Source organism: Stegastes partitus, unplaced genomic scaffold, assembly GCF_000690725.1.
Source record: "Stegastes partitus isolate 25-593 unplaced genomic scaffold, Stegastes_partitus-1.0.2 Scaffold93, whole genome shotgun sequence".
Taxonomy (NCBI): Eukaryota; Metazoa; Chordata; class Actinopteri; family Pomacentridae; genus Stegastes; species Stegastes partitus.
The window spans coordinates 148,947-166,860 of NW_007577824.1; the positions used below are offsets into that span (position 1 = coordinate 148,947).

Here is a 17,914-nt window from a genome sequence, read left to right on the forward strand (position 1 = left end):
GAGAGAGGGCTGCTGTTCTATCAGAGCAAACAGCACATGTACCGAGTGTCTTTTCGCAGCAGTAAGCAACAAGGATACAAGGTTCAAGAGAAATGTCACCATTTTTTTTGGAAACAGTAGCACCTCTAAATTGTGTGAGACAGAGGCTGCAGACTGTCTGAACCATCATCTCAACTGTTTATAGTGTTTGTACCGGGGTATCACAGTTGTGGCTCCAATGGGAGTGGGTAAAGTACACTTTTCAGCTGCTGAAAAAAAAAAAAAAAGGAGAGCGAGATCTTACTTGGCTTGGCACAACTGAAGTGGAAAAAAAAAATCTCTGTATATGCTCAGTGGATCATGAGTACCAGGATGCTTTTTTTTTTTTCCTAGCTAAAAATTGCTGCTAAGAGCCATTCTTATCGACTATTTCTGTAAGTGGCATATTCCCAGTTCACTGGAAATGCAGCACTACTGTCATCACATGAGAGCGCTGAGGTTCAGACCACAGAACATTTTTCCCTGCGGAGCTATAACGTTTCAGCAGCAGACACATACAGACCAGGTCCTGCACCCATTTCCTAATCTCGAGGCCTGTCTTGACGAAGCCGGGGTTCAGTCGCGTTTTTTATCAAATCCTTCCAAATCCTTTATCGAAGCTAATTAGGATTTTTTTTTTCCCCCTCCTCTTTCACAGGTAACTAAAGTTATAAATAACTAAACCTAAAAGATTCAATTTAGATCTGTAATCAGCTTTTGTTGTCTGAGAAGGCAGAAACAGTTTTTTTAGTGGCAGCCTAATTAATGTTCAAAACCTGCAGCTCCGATCTGTAAACGAGGAGCAGCTTAAAAAAAAATTAGTGTTGATTAAATGTGTTTGAGAAATTACAGCCTTATTACTCTGCTGATTTCTCACAAAGTGCGCTCTTCTAATTTTGGACATCCTACATTCTATGGATTACTGCTTAACTTTAAGACTCTGTTTCCGACATGATGAAATCAGCTTCTCTTCCCTCTTGTGTCTGTATTAAATTCATTACCACTCTGTTGGTCTCTACAAAACTGCACTCCCACACTCATTGTCATATAGTGATGATTCCACACACACACAAATGATCTTGGACTAAAGCACTTCAAGCAGGATTTATGGTCTGTCTGAACTGATTGGGCTGGAAAACCTCCCTCATGCACCTTTCTCAACACTGGAGAGGAGGCGTCTGAACCAAACGTTAGGTGTAACCTCTCGAAAAACCAAAAGATCCAACATTCGCATAATTGTGCGCTTATAAATGATGGGGCTGTGCAGGAGAAGCAGGGCGCTGTGCTTCTCTTTCTAACTCTGATTTTTTTCCCTTTGTTACTGAACTATTTGTGCCACTTCTAATGTGCACAACCTGATCAATGTCTCCCTGGAGAGGCTGCCTGAAAATGTGTGGCGCCTGCAACAGCTGCTTTTTCACTCCCGCTTTGAGTGTGGCCATTTGGAACAACAATAAAGACAATTTCCAACATGGTCTGACAGCACATCTTTATCGCAAGTTCTGAGAGACCAAAACCCAGCCCTGAGTGTTGGATCATAGATTCGGGAAAGTTGCAGTTTAACGATCAACACAGACGCCCGTCTGATGTGTACAGGGAAGGTAGGGAGGTGTACACGGCTATTCAACCATCCGACGTGAAGTCTGGTTTTAATTAGACAACAGTCACAGTTTTATTTTATTTTAGCCATTAAAGAATGAAAGGTATAAGCTACCATTTGCCATCTTCACTAGTGAAAGCATCGGCCTCAGCTGACATAATGTTAGGTGCATTTTTTTTTTTCCATTGCTCTTTGATAACCAAAAGGATGTGACAGACTGTAGCCAGGCACAGTGGTGTGTTTTGCACAAAATGATGATACCAGCAGTACAACATGCTCACAATGACAACATCTGCAGACTGATGTATGGCACCTAAAATTGCTCAACAACTAAATCTAAAGCTCATCTGAATGTCGATAGCTTGCAATTCCATCCATCTATTTTTTCTGCCTATCTAGGGTCGGGTCACACTGCTAGCAGACTAAGCAGGATGATGTCCCTTTCCACAGAAACATTTTCCACTTCCTCCTGGGCGACCCAAAGGCGTTCCCAGGCCAGATGAGATATGTAATCCCTCCAGCAAGTTCTGGTCTACCTTGGGGTGTCCTCTCAGTTGGACATGGCCAGAAAGCATTCAAAGAAAGGCGCCCTGTAGGCCTGGAGATTAAAAGCGATACAAACACCTCATTGAATCAACAATCAAGCAGCAGTACAACCTCATTCAGAGCAGGGGAACCAGGGTCCCCTTAAGGGGCCTCCTGAGGCCAGGCCTTGACCCATGGGGCTCAGCCGGGCACAGCTCGAAAAAGCCAATGGAGCCACCATGCAGTGAGCCAGACACCTGAGGGGATAGAGATATGCACTAGCTGCACTGGGAATCTGACAAACTAGAAACTAGCTGTGCTGACTCCTGATAGTACATCCATCCATCCATTGTCTATACACCGCTTAATCCTCACTAGGGTCGCGGGGGAGCTGGAGCCTATCCCAGCCTATGGACAATTTAGAATCACCAATTAACCTCAACATTTTTGGACCTTGTGGTCCGGAGAACCCGGAGAGAACCCACGCTGCACGGAGAGAACATGCAAACTCCACGCAGAACAATTCCGGTGCCCCCACCGGGACGCGAATCGGCAACCTTCTTGCTGCGAGGCAACAGTGCTACCAACTGCGCCACCCTGCAGCCCCCTGATAGTACACTAGTTTGCAATTATTGATTTATAAATTTCATATCTAAAATAGTGTATTGGATTATTGGATTATTTTTTTTAATGATGCACGATATTAAAATTTCTGGCTGATACCGATATCCGATATTAAGATTGATGATGTCGCCGATAACCGATATTACCGATACGACCGATATTACCGATATTACCGATGTCCATATTAGATTTTTGTTCGCAACGAAAAATAAGTATAAGCAAGCACTGTGAGAATGTGAAAACTATTCAAAAGAAGTCCATACCAAATTAGAACACAGTTTCCTTTATTACGTAACAAAAGTAAAACATATCTAAATATATTTAACGTTCAAGTCCAGAACCATTTAAGTAAAGCATCTGTGAAATAGCAGCAATATCGAATGTAGAGATGAAGGCGCTAATGTTAGACAATCATCGGTTTTTCACATCGGCTAAATTTGTTTTTCAGCCCATACCGATGTGGTCACTGATATATCGTGCATCCCTATTTTTTTATAATTCAAACCTATTATTTCTGTTATTGAAACCAAGTGGTTGATGGACCAGTATCACAAACCCTAAAACCAAATCAATTAGGATTTAGCATACTAGCCAGCAGAAACATAAGCAACATGGAAGTAACCAAGGGAGCTCAAGCATTGTGCTGCAAAACTTATCAATCTTATGTACACAGATGACAATAGACAAATTGTTCAGTTGGTTTACTTGAATGTGAAAGAACACATCCAGTAAACAACGGCTCATTTTATCCCAGTGAGCTCACCTTGCAAATGTTCCCAGCCCACCACCATGAAGGCTGACTGTTCATCTTCAGACAAAACAACCCACAACTGGGACTTTCTGATAAATATTTTCACTTCTGCGAGTGCTTTGAAAATAATCCATAACGTCTGTGGCATTTTACTAACGCGCTGAACTTAATATAGTGACGAGGACGTGGCTGCTCTGTTCATCATTTTGTATGAGTTTAGGCTCCGATGTATTTATTGGACTTTCAGCCTGTGCGGGATATGAAGGTATTCAATTATGCAAAAACATACGACGTTTCATGAAACACGATTTTCCCCGCGTATATTGGTAATCCAGACAATTCAGCTACCTCGAACTGTGATGTGAAGAGGACGTTTGAGTTTGCTTCGGCTGCGGGAGAAGCAAAACTTTCCAGACGCTGATAACCTTGAAAAGCAGCACAACTGTCAAGTGGTGCACACACACACAAACACAAACACACACACGGCTGATACAAACATCGCCAGCAGCCAGAGCTCAACACACACACACACACACACTCCAGATGCACATTCTCTCTCCAGATCAATCATCTAACGTCTGGAACAGTCATCACAACCTGTAGCTACAGTGGTGAGATGTGGGATGTGGCGAAATATTTTTGCCTTAATCCAGTCACATCCCCTCTCCACAGTTTAGTTCAGTTTGACATTAGCAAAACCCCTCATCGTGGTATTCATGCGGCTCCAGCCATAAGTTTTGATCAGCGGAACTAAAATCACTACAGATTTTCTCTCCCTGGCTGCACAACCCTATTCGTGGTTGTTAATGAGCATGAAATATTGACAGGGCAGAGAAATCAAACCAACGCCCACTTAATGCATAAAGACCCCAAAACACCCGGAACAGTCCGCATTAGTTAACCACATGTACCATCAAAAAAAAAGGGCTGCACGTTCATAACTTGCAGTTTTGGATACTGATGGTCTCATTATTGCCAACTAGTGAGCTTCCAGGCAGACATTTGGATGAACGCAGCCTCGGCGGCGCGACGTGTCTTATCAGACGCGAGATGGCTGAGCAGTGTGTACGACGAGGGCTGGATGATGCCGGCAGGTGTCACAATTACTACTTTTGTCAAGCCGAGCACTTTCATCCGGATCCTTTAAAGATCTTCACATTTAAAATCAGGCCGAGATTTAGAACAGAGGTTGAAAAGAAAAGAAAAAGAAAAAAACCCGGCGCTCTGTTCAGCTCGTCCTCTTTTTTTTTTGAGGTCAATTAAAACTACCCCGGGGTTGTGTCAGCAGAGGAATAGCTATGGATGTACGCTTTCACAGTTACACAAGAATGTCGATTTCTTTTAGGAGGGATTTTTATTATTAATCTTCTTTTAAAAAAATGCAAGCGGAGAGCCACAAGTTGCTGTTTATTTATAACATCTATGAGAAAGAGATGGATAAGGGGCACATTCTCATTTATTTGCAATGGTTAATATGCAGACAAATCTGGCTTCCGCAGCAAAAGTGCAAGCACGTATATTTTTAACTGTAAGCTTGCATTTTTTTGCCGGTATGCACATTTTGGAAAATGTGCCAAAGTTACCTCTTGTTTGCAAATACCTACATGCAATATTGCCTAGCAGCTTTAAAGTTTTTATTTTAAAAAAAAAAAAAAAAGGTTAAAAATATTAATGGATTTTTTTTTGAAAATCCATTAAAAACAGCCCAGAGATACTGCTGCACTGATGAGCATAATCCATCATTTTAAATGAGACAACTTTGGTAATTTCTCCAAGCATGGCTTTACCGTGCTGCTAATTACCACATTTAGTGGAACTATTTTCACTTCTTTCAATCAGGACGCACTCTTACATAACAGCGGAGGCAGCAAAGAGGCAAAACTGAATATAAAGAAGTGTGCTCGCATTCTGTTACGGCAGAACAGAGCTACTTTAAATACTAATGCACTGATTGTGCCTTCTTTTCGTGGTTCTGTAGGGAACAGTGGCTTCGTTTACAGAGATGGATTCTATTCATGAATGCAGCAGCATGCCTCGACGTGCTGCTTTTAATGTATATTTGAAAACAGCAGGAGCTTATGACTCAGACATGTTGGGCAAACCTGCAGCTGCTTCTGACAGCGCCACAGCAAACACACAGTGCGTGACTCTTCACAGGTCTGCGCTGGTTCCTCTGGATCTACACTTAAAGCAGAGGCAGGAAACGTGTGCAGTACATAGACTGTGTAAATAACACAGTAGAGCTTTTTTTTTTTTTTAATGATGTGACGGAAAGATGTTTGCAAAATCCAATTGACCCCTTTGTGATTCAAGTTGTTTATCATATAAATGAGCTTTCTGAAATGGGCCAATTTGCCCTACAAAGTTTTTGTTAAATATTTTTCCCCCTTTACATTTAATACAGGTGCTGACACTTTAAGGTGTTTTTAAGACAGAGCTCATGAAATCAGATGGACTAAAAGCATCACGTTGTGGTTTTTCTAGACTATGTGGTGAACTACGTCTTCACGGACCCAGCAACTGCCCCTAAAACACTAATTAATGATTTCACACTTCAGTTTTGGGAGATACTTCATGCTAGTTTGTGAGCTAACGAGATGCTGGGAGGTGTATTTTGTTTGCTTTAGACAGAAATAATGAAGCCATTTACCCTTGTTTGGAGTCAGACCAGCTGCTAGCTTCATCTTTACAGTGGGAAAAAAAAAGCAAATTTCTACTTTGTGGAAATAAAGAGAAGAGCAACAGCTAATGTCTGGAGGCAAACATGAAATCGACAGACAGCTGAGGGTTAGCTTAGCACAAAAACTAGAAAAAAAGGATTGTAGTAGGGCTGGTACATTGATTATGGCTCCCACAATGAGATGAACATGACTGATGTTTCAAATGCGCTCTTCTCACACAAGAATCTACCCACTGAAAGCTTCCCATGTAGATCAAATCACTTGACTATGACATTATAATGCCTTATTTCACTCTTCTAAAAGTAATTTCTGGTCACCGACATCTAAATTGCTGCGCTGTAAAAACTGGTTGGAGTCTAGAGGCTTCTCGGTGCTCAGTCGCGCAGCTAGCATTCACTGTTTGACGCTTATCGAACATCGGTAAATTGTAACGTCTACAGATGTCCCGTAAGCAAGGCCTTACAGGTATAATTTAAAAGATTCAAGAGAAGAATAACCGTATTTTAAATATTATTTTGATGCCAAGATTTGTACATTAGCAGGGAAGTAAAATATTTCGTTCGGAAAAATCTGAATAATCGTGATAAATTATCGTGATATGAATATTTTCGGAATATAATCGTGATTAGCATTTTGGTCATAATCATGTAGCCCTAGGAACCAGCTAATCTGATCCATCTACCAACACCTCTAAAGCTCTCTTATTACATTATATGTATATGTGTAGTTTGGTTATTGTTCGGACAAAAACAAAAAAAGGCGTTTTTGAGGTGCAGTTTTGTTGCCCTTGGACAAAAACAGGGTAGCCATTTTCCCTCTCAGTTTTTGTGCTAAGCTAAGCTAACCAACATTTTCACATAGACATGAGTGTGGTCTCAATCTTCTCATCCAGCTCTCGGCAAGAATAAAAGTGTACAACCCTAAATATTCACAATTTCTCTAAAGTAAATCCCTCGCAAAATAAATAAATAAATAAACACAAATGGCAATGAACATTTCAGAGTTTGCAATGATGCAGCTGCCGAGCATTAGAATATGCTGTTTTTCATATGTCCACCAACACATATTTGTCTGAACAGAGAGATTAGGAATGTAAAGAAGGGATTTGCAGGAAAGCAGCTAGGTGTGTAATGACGTGGGAGTTGGGTTTTTTCACAGCAAACAGCTGGTTGGATATTTCTGTGTCACAAATCCTGGTTTAAATGACTCCGTGGGTAAATTACTTTATGTGCATTAAGTAGATAAGTTCCCTGTGCATGAGTAAATCCACTGTATGCAGTACCACGCTGTATGTCAATATCCTGGAAGGTCAATAAACTGTAGCCAGGAGGGAGCCGTCCTCATATGCATAGAACTCGGTGTTATATCTTCCGCAATCATCCTTGTTCAATCTTCCACTCGGGGTGGCTCTGTGGGGAATCAAACCCACTTGATGTATCTCTTTCTCTACTGTATATTCATTGTTTGAATAGGCTCGTCTCGCGGAGCTTTACTGCTCAAACAACAGCACGGCCGACTGTGTTAGATAGCCGCCGTTTTCCATAAATCCGCCCAGTGTGTGTGAGATTACTGCTCGCGCGGTTTATCCGAGATCAACAGCTAGATGAAGGAAATTAGCGCGACTCGTCTTCGTGTTTTTGAAAGATTACATTCGCTGCTTGATGTTAATGTTGCTTTCTCTCCCTTTCTCATACGCAGACACACAATGGAATAACAAACGCACTTTGAACAACGCAGTAAAAGTTAAGTCTGGCTTTAGTAGAGGGTGTTTTTTATTTTTTATTTTCATGCCGGCTCTGTGGGAGGAGTAATTTGAGGTGAATGTAGATTTTGAGGAAATAATGTGAGACTGTTTATATTTCCATAATTCTTCCCCTTTCAAGGATGAATTCTCCGGCACCCAGCTACTACTATTTTTAGCCACTTTAGCGCGGTTGTCTCGACGTGGCGGGGGTAGAGCGTCCGCAACAATCCACTATCAGCTGGGTGACGGGACAAGGTAGATTTCCTCATATCTCACTTGGAAATGAATGGGGACATTAAAATGCATAAGTTTCCTGCCTTGAATCTAAATAAAAATGCTAATGAAACGCTGTGGGTATTAATAATGTAGAGGACGAGCTGCCTTTTATTTGCTAAGGAAACATTTCAAGAAAAGGCTCTAAACAGTGACACACACAACTTGTTTTGATGGATCAGGATTTACGACACGGCATCATCCTCTTGACATTTTAAAAAATTAAAACGCCGTCTAATTAAGGCTTTAATTACTGCCTGGTTTTGTAGTTGGCTGAATAATGGAATATGACTGCGCATAATACTGTATTATATATGTATCTTTGCACTTCCTACAGGGACTAATTATGAGCTTATAAAAAAAAAAAAAAAGAAAAAAAGACTAATTTATGATATAACACTTGAGTCTGCCCTTTGGCCTGTTTCGCAACTCTCGTGGGGTCCTCGTGTTCCTGCCATTAGCTCGTGTGCCATAAGGAGATTAAAAATTTAACCGCGGAGCCGTGATAGTCTATATATAATGATTCTGTCCAGTATCGCTAAACATTTGAGACAGCTCGGCGAGGAGACGCTTGAAGGAGTCAAACAACATGTGCCACGTGTTTACACTTTCACTCTGGGGTCATTAAACGACACCGTTCGAGCCTGACTCGAGTACCGGGAGGGAAATTGAATATTGTTCAGGCAATGAAATAGACTAAATATAACTTTTTTTTTTTCCTTAAACAGATTTTTTCACTTCTACAATATGCAGCCGGATTGTCTTATGTGCTTTCCAATTACCTGAACAGCTCTGGGAAAAAAAAAAAAGAAAAGTTATAGTGAATACATGTTCATGCTCCAACAGAAGTGATTTGGTTAAAATATGATTGACTTCCTGAATACAAAAGCATCGACTTTCACACTCCACTGGGGTATAATTATGCCTCTGCAGCTCCTGCCAAGAGACACCCTCAAGCGTGTGACCACAGGGGGCTGGAAATTTTATATGACATGCATGTCACTTTTTTTTTCCTTTTTCTTTTTTTATGCGTTTAGAAAGGGACAAGGCAAGGTTTTGATTGCCTGATAATCACACTGCTACTTCCTCTTTTTAATCCTATTTGTACTGATCTGAGTTTTGCCTTGTCCTTGCTTCTTTTTTTTTTTCCTCTGGAAAGGTTATGCTGACCAGCTAGTCGATATCCTCCTGTACGACTGGATAATTATTCCATTACTGTCAATGTTTTAGAGTCAATGCTGGGTTGCATGTTTACTCACATTGACAGATAAAGATGAAGTCATGCTTATTTCTCTGAATCAAACTTGTAATAATCCAGCTCCATAGACTGGCTATAGAAGACAGACTTAGGCACCGTGACGTCGCCCAGTGGTTTGGGGACTACTGTTCTGGAGCTCTGAGTTTGGCATCCGGCCATTCTCATCCTGCTCTTCTGAAATCAGGCACGACAAGCGAGAGGTGGATCTGACTGAGAAGTGGAGGACACTGCGTAGTGCTACACCTGTGTTAGCCACCAGTTAGTCACAATGTAGCCCTGCCTTAAAGCATCACTCTAAATCAGTCATAAATGTACAAAAAAAAAACAATGTTGTATTGAAGGAGATGTGAAACTAGCGATTGAGACCCTGAACTCCTTCGGAAAATGTTTCCTTAGATAGAAGAAGCGCGGTCATTTTCTCGTTGCCTTCTATTCAATCACACTCTCGCTGTGGTCGCCGCTGGGTGAAGCGCACTCTTTTCAAGTGGGAAGCTCGCAGTTTGCTGCAAACAACTTAACAACAAAAATGACTGTCGACACGACCACGCGACTTAGTGTGGAGGGGCCAAAGTCTGACACAGTTCACGTAGTTGAACTGTGAGCGCGGAGGTAGCTGAACGGTTTGCCTCATGTGTGATGTGCTTTGACGTTAAACTGTTGTCACGCAGCGAACGCCATCAGAGCCAATGGGTTTCAGAACACAGTGGTGTCGTTCTTGTGTTCTGTGGGGAAAAGGTCATTAGAAAGAATGCAGGTTTAAGGCACTTCTGCATTGGTTTCAGTTTTTAGACGTGGATGCCACTGAACTAACCTGCAAAGCTAATAACTAATAGAGATCATTCATTCCCTTATTGCAACAGATGATGCAGGGACTTTGAAGTGACTACAATCATGGAACGTACAGACTTGTTATGATGTTATCATATGACCAGTCCTTTGATGTGCTGGTTCTCTGATACGGAGTACAGAAACGCATCTACTGCAAGTCTATTGCGGGCCTGGACATGTTCCACCATCGTAGGGTGGGGAAGAAATCTGAGCTGATGCTGCTCTGGACACCAGAGGACCTGGAGAATCATCCTCCCATAGAGCAGGTCATTTCAATCTTCACATTAGTGGAGGTGCAGCTCAAAGCCAACATCGCGCCAATGAAGTACAGCGCCGTGCTCAAGAGGCCCGAGGACAGCGGATCATAAACACACAGATACTTGATGGAAGTTTGGAATTGCACATTTTCTTTAGTTGATTAATAGAAGTGACTTATTAAACTGACATATAGCATAGAGCCACAGTTACTGTGGTTGGCATAGAATTCATTGATGTTATCCCTCTTATACCTACATATAATCAAATAAAATAATCAATTGTTAATATTGATCTTCTCCCTACAACCCCTACAATTTTTTTCTTATAATAGCGGCATTAGGGCTGCAAGGTGGCTCAGTGGTTTGCATCCCGGTGAGGACACCCGAGATCTTTCTGCGTGGAGTTTCCATGTTCTCCCCGTGCAGCGTGGGTTCTCTCCAGGTTCTCCGGCTTCCTCCCACACAGTCCAAAAACATGTTGATTGGTGATTCTAAATTGTCTGTAGGTGTGAATGTGAGTGTGTTTGGTTGTCTGTCTCTAAGTGTAGCCCTGTGATAGACTGGTGACCTGTCCAGGGTGTCCCCTGTCTTTGCCCTAAGTTGGCTGGGATAGACTCCAGCCCCCTGAGACCCCAGTGAGTATTAAGCGGTGTATAGATAACGGATGGATAGCCAGGGTTTCAACATGGTGAAAACATTCACAAAGTCTGGAATTACATTTTTTTTAATGTGTAATTTTGAAATTTTACATCATTAGGACAACAAGTGAGCAACTCACTGGGAAAGCAGCTTAGAAAGAGTTATGTGAACTCGGTTTGCTAGCTGGGTTCCACGATGGTTTATTAAAGGGCTACAGAAACACATACTTCAGTACAAAGTCCACAACTCTGACAAAGTGACAGTATTTATATTCTATGCTACGGAAAGTAACATCATGAAAAACCTACTGGAGATTCCTATTTCTCCTCAACGACGTTAGCGAGTGCAGGTGGAGCAACAAGTCCACTCTGACCTGTGGAATAAAAACGCCTTAAGAGTCACGTATGGAGATGTTTGATGTTTTGGTCTATCATCAGGGGATCGGCGGTGAAACATCAGAATGCAAACAGCGCAGCATCTGGAGCAAACGCCTCTGAAGCAGCTCATAGACGTCCACATCATCTCCATCCGTCCACATCCTGATACACTACTGTTGGTGAACTGTGACGGCCGCTACGCTCCACACTCAACGCTCATAAAGGCTAACTCAGCTCGTCTAGACTCTCGTAGCAACAACTCTGAGCTGGAGGCTGATGATAACGTTAACATGCCAGTGACATCACTCCTCATGTGTGTGTACGCAGCAGCTTCTGTGGTTTCCATTGAGCTACACCTGATAAGTGAAATCTATTAATGGCGTGTTAACGACATCAGCATGAGGAGGATGCTGAGCAGCAGAGACCAACACACACACACACACACACACACTCTCACACACACACACACACACACACACAGCCAACCATATCTGAACCTCTCAGAGGCAGAAAATATGACAAAAACTCACATCAAAGTCCTCACGAGGAAAACGCATAAAGTGGGTTTTATATCACATTATTGTTTATTTTAAACACTTGCCTTCCGCTGCCTTTTTTGCAATGTTCATATTTTTATTACACCTGGCCTATTTATTATTGGGATTATTGTTTCATACATCAGGCCGCTGGGTACCGCAGTAGAAAAGCTAATGCACCTTATAGAATAGATTTTTTTTTTTATTTTGTTGTTTTACATAACAGTAATGTCTTTTTTTTTTTATTACTTTAAAAACTCCAATTTCAGTTTTTTCAAATAAACAAGTAATGTTTCGCTGGTTTAATTTACTCTGGTGTCAAAATGAGTATCAATAATTATAGAGTTTCAGTGGTATTGATGGCGACAATTAAATGTCTGGTATCACAGCATCCCAACTAAAAGAAGGACCAGCTGCAGATAACAATGACTCATAAAAATGACAAAATATCTCAAAGAAAAAGATGTTCTGGTAATCAGTTATGGCCTAAAGACCAAATATAGTCGTGACTTGATAATTCGACCCTTAACAATCCGAAACCTTGCTATCCGACAGGTTTTTAGAAAAAACGAACGGAATCCATTAAAAATAGTCTTAACATACTGGCAGCCTTGGATTCTGACTCCGACATGACATTTTATGTCACAAATAAGGATAACGGTGTATTATCTGACTGAACAATCCGACAGATTGGCTACATTCAGACTGCAGGACTTAATGCTCAATTCAGATTTTTTTGTGAAATTAGATTTTTTTGCAAGTTTATTCACATTTCCAATTAAATGCGACTTGTATGTGATCTGCTGTGTGAACTTCATACGACCCAAAAGTGTCCCGCATGTGCCGAAGAGGACACAATGACATCACATGCAGCGAGCGTGCTCTGTGTTTGCGGGAGTAAACATGGATGGCGGCCATGGCGGGGAAGTGGCGCCTGCTATTGGGACCCGCCCTACTAGTTACTATAACAACTATACACAATGAATACTAACAACAAATGACCCTTCAAGCATCAAACCCTCCTTGTATCTCGACCTCAGTCTTGACAATCCGACAGCCTTGCTATCCGACATAAAAGAAGGTTTTACATTTAGTGTCAGATTATCGAATCACGACTGTAATATTAGCTAGGTTAGTATAATTAGAAATTTGTTACTTACTCCAATGCGTGTACAATACTGTTAAATGTGAAGCATATTTCTCCACACATAACACAAAGTAAGACCTTTAAGGCACTGTCGGTTTAGTTTCATATATGATTCACCTCCAAAACTGTATTTTGTAGAAGTTACGTTAGAATTTGTGACGCTAACGATAACTGCGTTTGATGGAACAGAGCTACTAGCGAGCAACTGACAAAAAGAATGAGTAAATCTTGCTGCATATTTATTCGCTATGATGATTTCAGCATTTTATCAGTGCCACAAAATTAAAAGAAAAAAAAAAGCGCTAATAGTTAAGAATCACGCACAATCTACCAGCTAATGGCTTACAAAGAGCTGCGTCGGCTCCGGATCTCTGCAGCAGCCGCAAAGCAGAGAATTAAGTCTGTAAAGTTGCACAGTACATTTTTCAAATCTTCTCCAAACAAATATACTGCTTGAACTAAGTCGGGGATGGAGTCTCTCCCAGCATGCAGAGGCAGGAAAACACCCCGCCTGTCCATCACAGCGCTAATATAGCCTGACATACAATTCAAACACAGCCAGACTAACGCACACATGTACTGTAGGCAGAGAGCTGCTTGTGTTTGGACAGAAGGAAACAGTCCACTGTACCGACTGTGGCAACGGTGTAAAAACACCTCCAGACCTTCAACGCCAACCACGATTCGCTTCTTAATTATTGCCGGTTTACAGAAGTCTTCAAGCTAATCACCGCTCAGACGCCTGATCATTGGAGGACATTTAATATTTGTTAATATGCGCCGAGCGTGCCACGGGGGGAGGATGAAAACAGGAGAGTTGTGCCTTTCCAGCCCTTTTATCTAATTTAACACTGATTGCCAATCACTCAGCTACGTTCAGGGAATCTGCAGGGTTCAAAAAGCTGAATTTAGGATCGCTGTTTCATGTTTCATTCCACGAAAATAGCATTCAAACAGCCTCACAACAAAAAATAATAATAATAAAGGAATACATATCCTGTTCATGATGACTGACACAAATTGACAATTGGCTCCCAGGAAACAAACTGCACTTTATACAGCACTGTCGATGCACCTGGACAATAAAATAAAGGATCTATGATGAACCCAGACTGTAAATCCTTTGCTGGTTAAAACTGTTTAAAAGGACCTGCACAATTCTGACTTTTAGTTACCATGGAAGCACAATCAAGCCCGTACTTAACACCCCGAAACTTCTCACCAGGTGATCGTAGATATGCATGATGGAGCTGGAGAGCCTCCTGCAACAAGTAGAACTGCTTACTGGGTAATTTTAGCCATTAGTCAGTGGGTAAATGGAGAGTGGGAAATGTGGGAAAACGGAACGCACTCCAAAACCGAATGAAGCTGCAGGTTGGCGTGTCCCTCCAGCCTCAGGTATGTGAAGATTGAACAGCGAATGCTCAGGGTACCTGCAACACACACCACTCCGGGGGGGGGATTGATGAAATTAAAGGTTGTCCGGCGGAGGCGATAAGAGGCCACGTGTTTGGAAAGATGGGTCAGAGGCTACACATGTAACCGAACTTTACATTAAAATACTGGCAGATCAATCTAAGAACACGTGAACTGACACATCAAGTCTTGTGTATGTAACCAGAAATATGGAATTTTCTAATTAGATTGTGGCTCCTTTGGTGCATTATATTTATGTTGGACTTTTCTTTTAGCAGCCTACGCTCAGAATATGAATGACTGCTAAAGGTCACGTCATTTATTTTCTTGTTCAAGTAGCCTAAACACAATACCCAATTAAATATGACGCCGTTAAGAAAGCTCAGTAAGCAAAAGTCTGTCTGACAAAAGAAAATGATGCTAACAATGGCCATAATGTAACTGAGGCACCAGTAATAAATAATCAATGGATCAATGTTGTACTCAATGGAACTGATTTATATTTTGATCACATATGAGATATTGGATACTGATGTTATACATATCTATAGATAATATATATACACAGTAATGTTAGCCAATATGTAAAAACATCAAGTTATAATAGTTAAGCTTAAGTGTGTCTGTTTAGCACAGCTGCTGTCATCTCCCAACCCACAATGGATAAACCAATCAATCAAAACGCGCAGTTTCATCCTAAGAAAGGCACGTTACACCAGACTCCAGTCAAACATATGCTAATTTAAAATATACTTGTTTCCTCGTACAATTACGCTGATTGTACAAAGGGAAAATGCGTTTTCGATTATTATTTGAGTCTTTTGATGGATTCGTCGCGAATGTAAAGATAAATAATGAAGAAACCCCGCCGTATTTCAACGGGTTTTGTTCTAAACTTGTAGCATCGCAAACATCAGTCGCTCATGCCCAAAGGACGATGCGTCGTTATTTAACGAGGGAAATTTTTAAAAGTTCTAAGTATGTTCAAATAAGCGCGCAGTAGTTCGCTAAATTTATGCCGAATTGTTCAGAAGCTCATACTGGTTTGGAAATAATGAATATCTCAAAGTCACGTGTGATTTTAATGATTTGTATGCAAGGAAACAAAAAAACAGTCGGTTTTTTAAAGGTAGTCTGGAGTCCCCTCTGTACATCAAAGGATCAAACTGCGTGTGAGCTCTTTCTCACGGAAATACATCAAACTGCTCCAGTGATTTAAGTTTATTCTTATAAAAAAAATAAACAGGTTTACTTGCCGAAGTGGGAACCAGAAGGCTGGCGGGTCGCTCGATCAGCTCAGGTTGCTGTTTCCCGGTCACATTCATCTCCCATACAACCGCTTTCTCTGTCCGCTGACTTCGACGAGAGTTTCTCAAGTCATTTATCCGGCGATTGACTGCGAGTGTTATTCACCGGCGTCCCGTTTACCGACGGCGGCAGACGGAGGGAGCATGTCTGTGAGCTCTCTGAGGCTTTCCGAAAGCTGTCCGTATCCACAGATTAGAGCAGTTTCTCCCGCTGCAGGGACAGATGAGGAGTCGCTGCTCGTTTCTTCTCTCCGGCTCAGCCCGAAGTGTCAGAACACAGCGGCTCCTCTGCTGCTCATCAGTCTGCATGACTCCCCACCTGCTGCCGGTCCTCCGTTAACCATTCCTGCGTCAAAGCCCCGCACGTTAACCCGTTCGCCGGGTCCGAACCCTCACTGGGACTTTAATCAGCAGGAATCACGGATGGATCTGTCATTTGCGTGTCTTTAATTAGCGCTAGAAGTGTCAGCAGAGTAGTGAATGAATGCAATCAGCAGTTTGATGTAAAATATGATGAGACGTGGAGCTCAGGCCTTCATCTCAGCTTCACACAATCTAACAAATCTGACAAAAAAAGTTCCCACTTGACCCCCTCAGAATCAATTTCTATGTGCAGTACTATTACCTTCATACTATGAATATTTTCCTAGTTGCAGGCCCTTGAAGTAAAGAGTATATTATGGCAAAATTAGAAAATGATTTCCAGGCTAGTCAAGGCTACATAAGAGCATAGCATCAAAATGTAAGAACTAATGTTTCATATGCTAGTGTAAACCAAAACCTGGAAAAACAATGGCTATTTTCTTTAAAAAAAAATATATAAACATGCTTATATGAACATATTTGGAGAATAATTAAAACATACCAGACCTAAATTTGTTATCCAAACTGGTTCGTTATGCGTAAAATTAACGATATTCTATAAGTTTTGAGGTTGCGCTAACGTTAGCTGCAACAAGTATGTTACATAACAAATAAAGGAATTAGTTTAGAATTTGTACAACTATTTAATTATTGCATTTTTTTTCAAAACATATGACTTTACTTTGGTATCACTGATTTAATTCATGACATAAAAATAATGTCAGATGTTTAGCATGCATTATCTAAGAATTCAAGCTAGCTAGCTAGTGCTACAGCTAGCTAATATAGTGTAACGTTATTAGCTTAACCTAAAGTCAGCTAGTTAGCCTTTTAGAAGAATAAAACATTTTTTGTAGGCTAGGAAGCGATTATGTTACTGTATTAGACGATGGTGTACACAATTTATTAGAAATGTAACGTTAGCAAAGCTACATTTTGAATATCATTGGCGTCCATGTTGGACTCCTTGTCAGGGGAGCATCTTTCCTCACTCCTACATTTTAACATTTTACAGAAAAAGTTTGTTATTTTTTGTTCAAATGAATCGCTAACCCTCCACCATAACTTTCATGTTAACAGTAAAGAAAAGTTTGTATATATATTCCATTTAAAAACCCACCAGGTTTGATTTCGTACTGTCAAAATATTACATCACCTTCCCTCAAAACCACTTCTTTTGATTTTCTCAGACCAGTGAAAGGATTTCAATATTTTTTAAAGATTAGTAAGGTTACAGTATTCTCTGAGAAAAGACCTGAAATGAAAACTGACTTTATCTAACGGTGAGGAGGAGGGAAGCTTCTCACCCGGTTTACCTTATAACTAGTTTTGACCAAACCACCTATTCAACATGCTGATGGGAGCCTTGAAAGTTCATCCAAAATGCACTTTTTAAAAGTTGTCTCTGTTGAATTATCCAAAAAAAACACAACATATCCAGGCTACCTCTGCTTGTTTTAATTACTCATAGATATGAAACTGTTTTGTTATTGGACCTATGACACATCCCTTAATATTGATGCTCATTGTTGGTTCGAGAAAATAATCCTGCGGAACTAAACGCGACTTT

The 17,914-nt window shown here is 41.0% G+C and overlaps 1 protein-coding gene across 1 annotated transcript in view; it reads right to left on the minus strand.

Annotated features, from left to right (window-relative positions):
- Positions 1-15,999, minus strand: part of sntg2 (syntrophin, gamma 2) — a 122,527-nt gene extending 106,528 nt beyond the window's left edge. The window contains exon 1 of the mRNA XM_008277244.1: positions 15,931-15,999. Coding sequence (XP_008275466.1) covers positions 15,931-15,999 — 69 coding nt within the window. The remainder of the gene's footprint in view (positions 1-15,930) is intronic.
- Between the last annotated feature and the right edge of the window lie 1,915 nt (positions 16,000-17,914).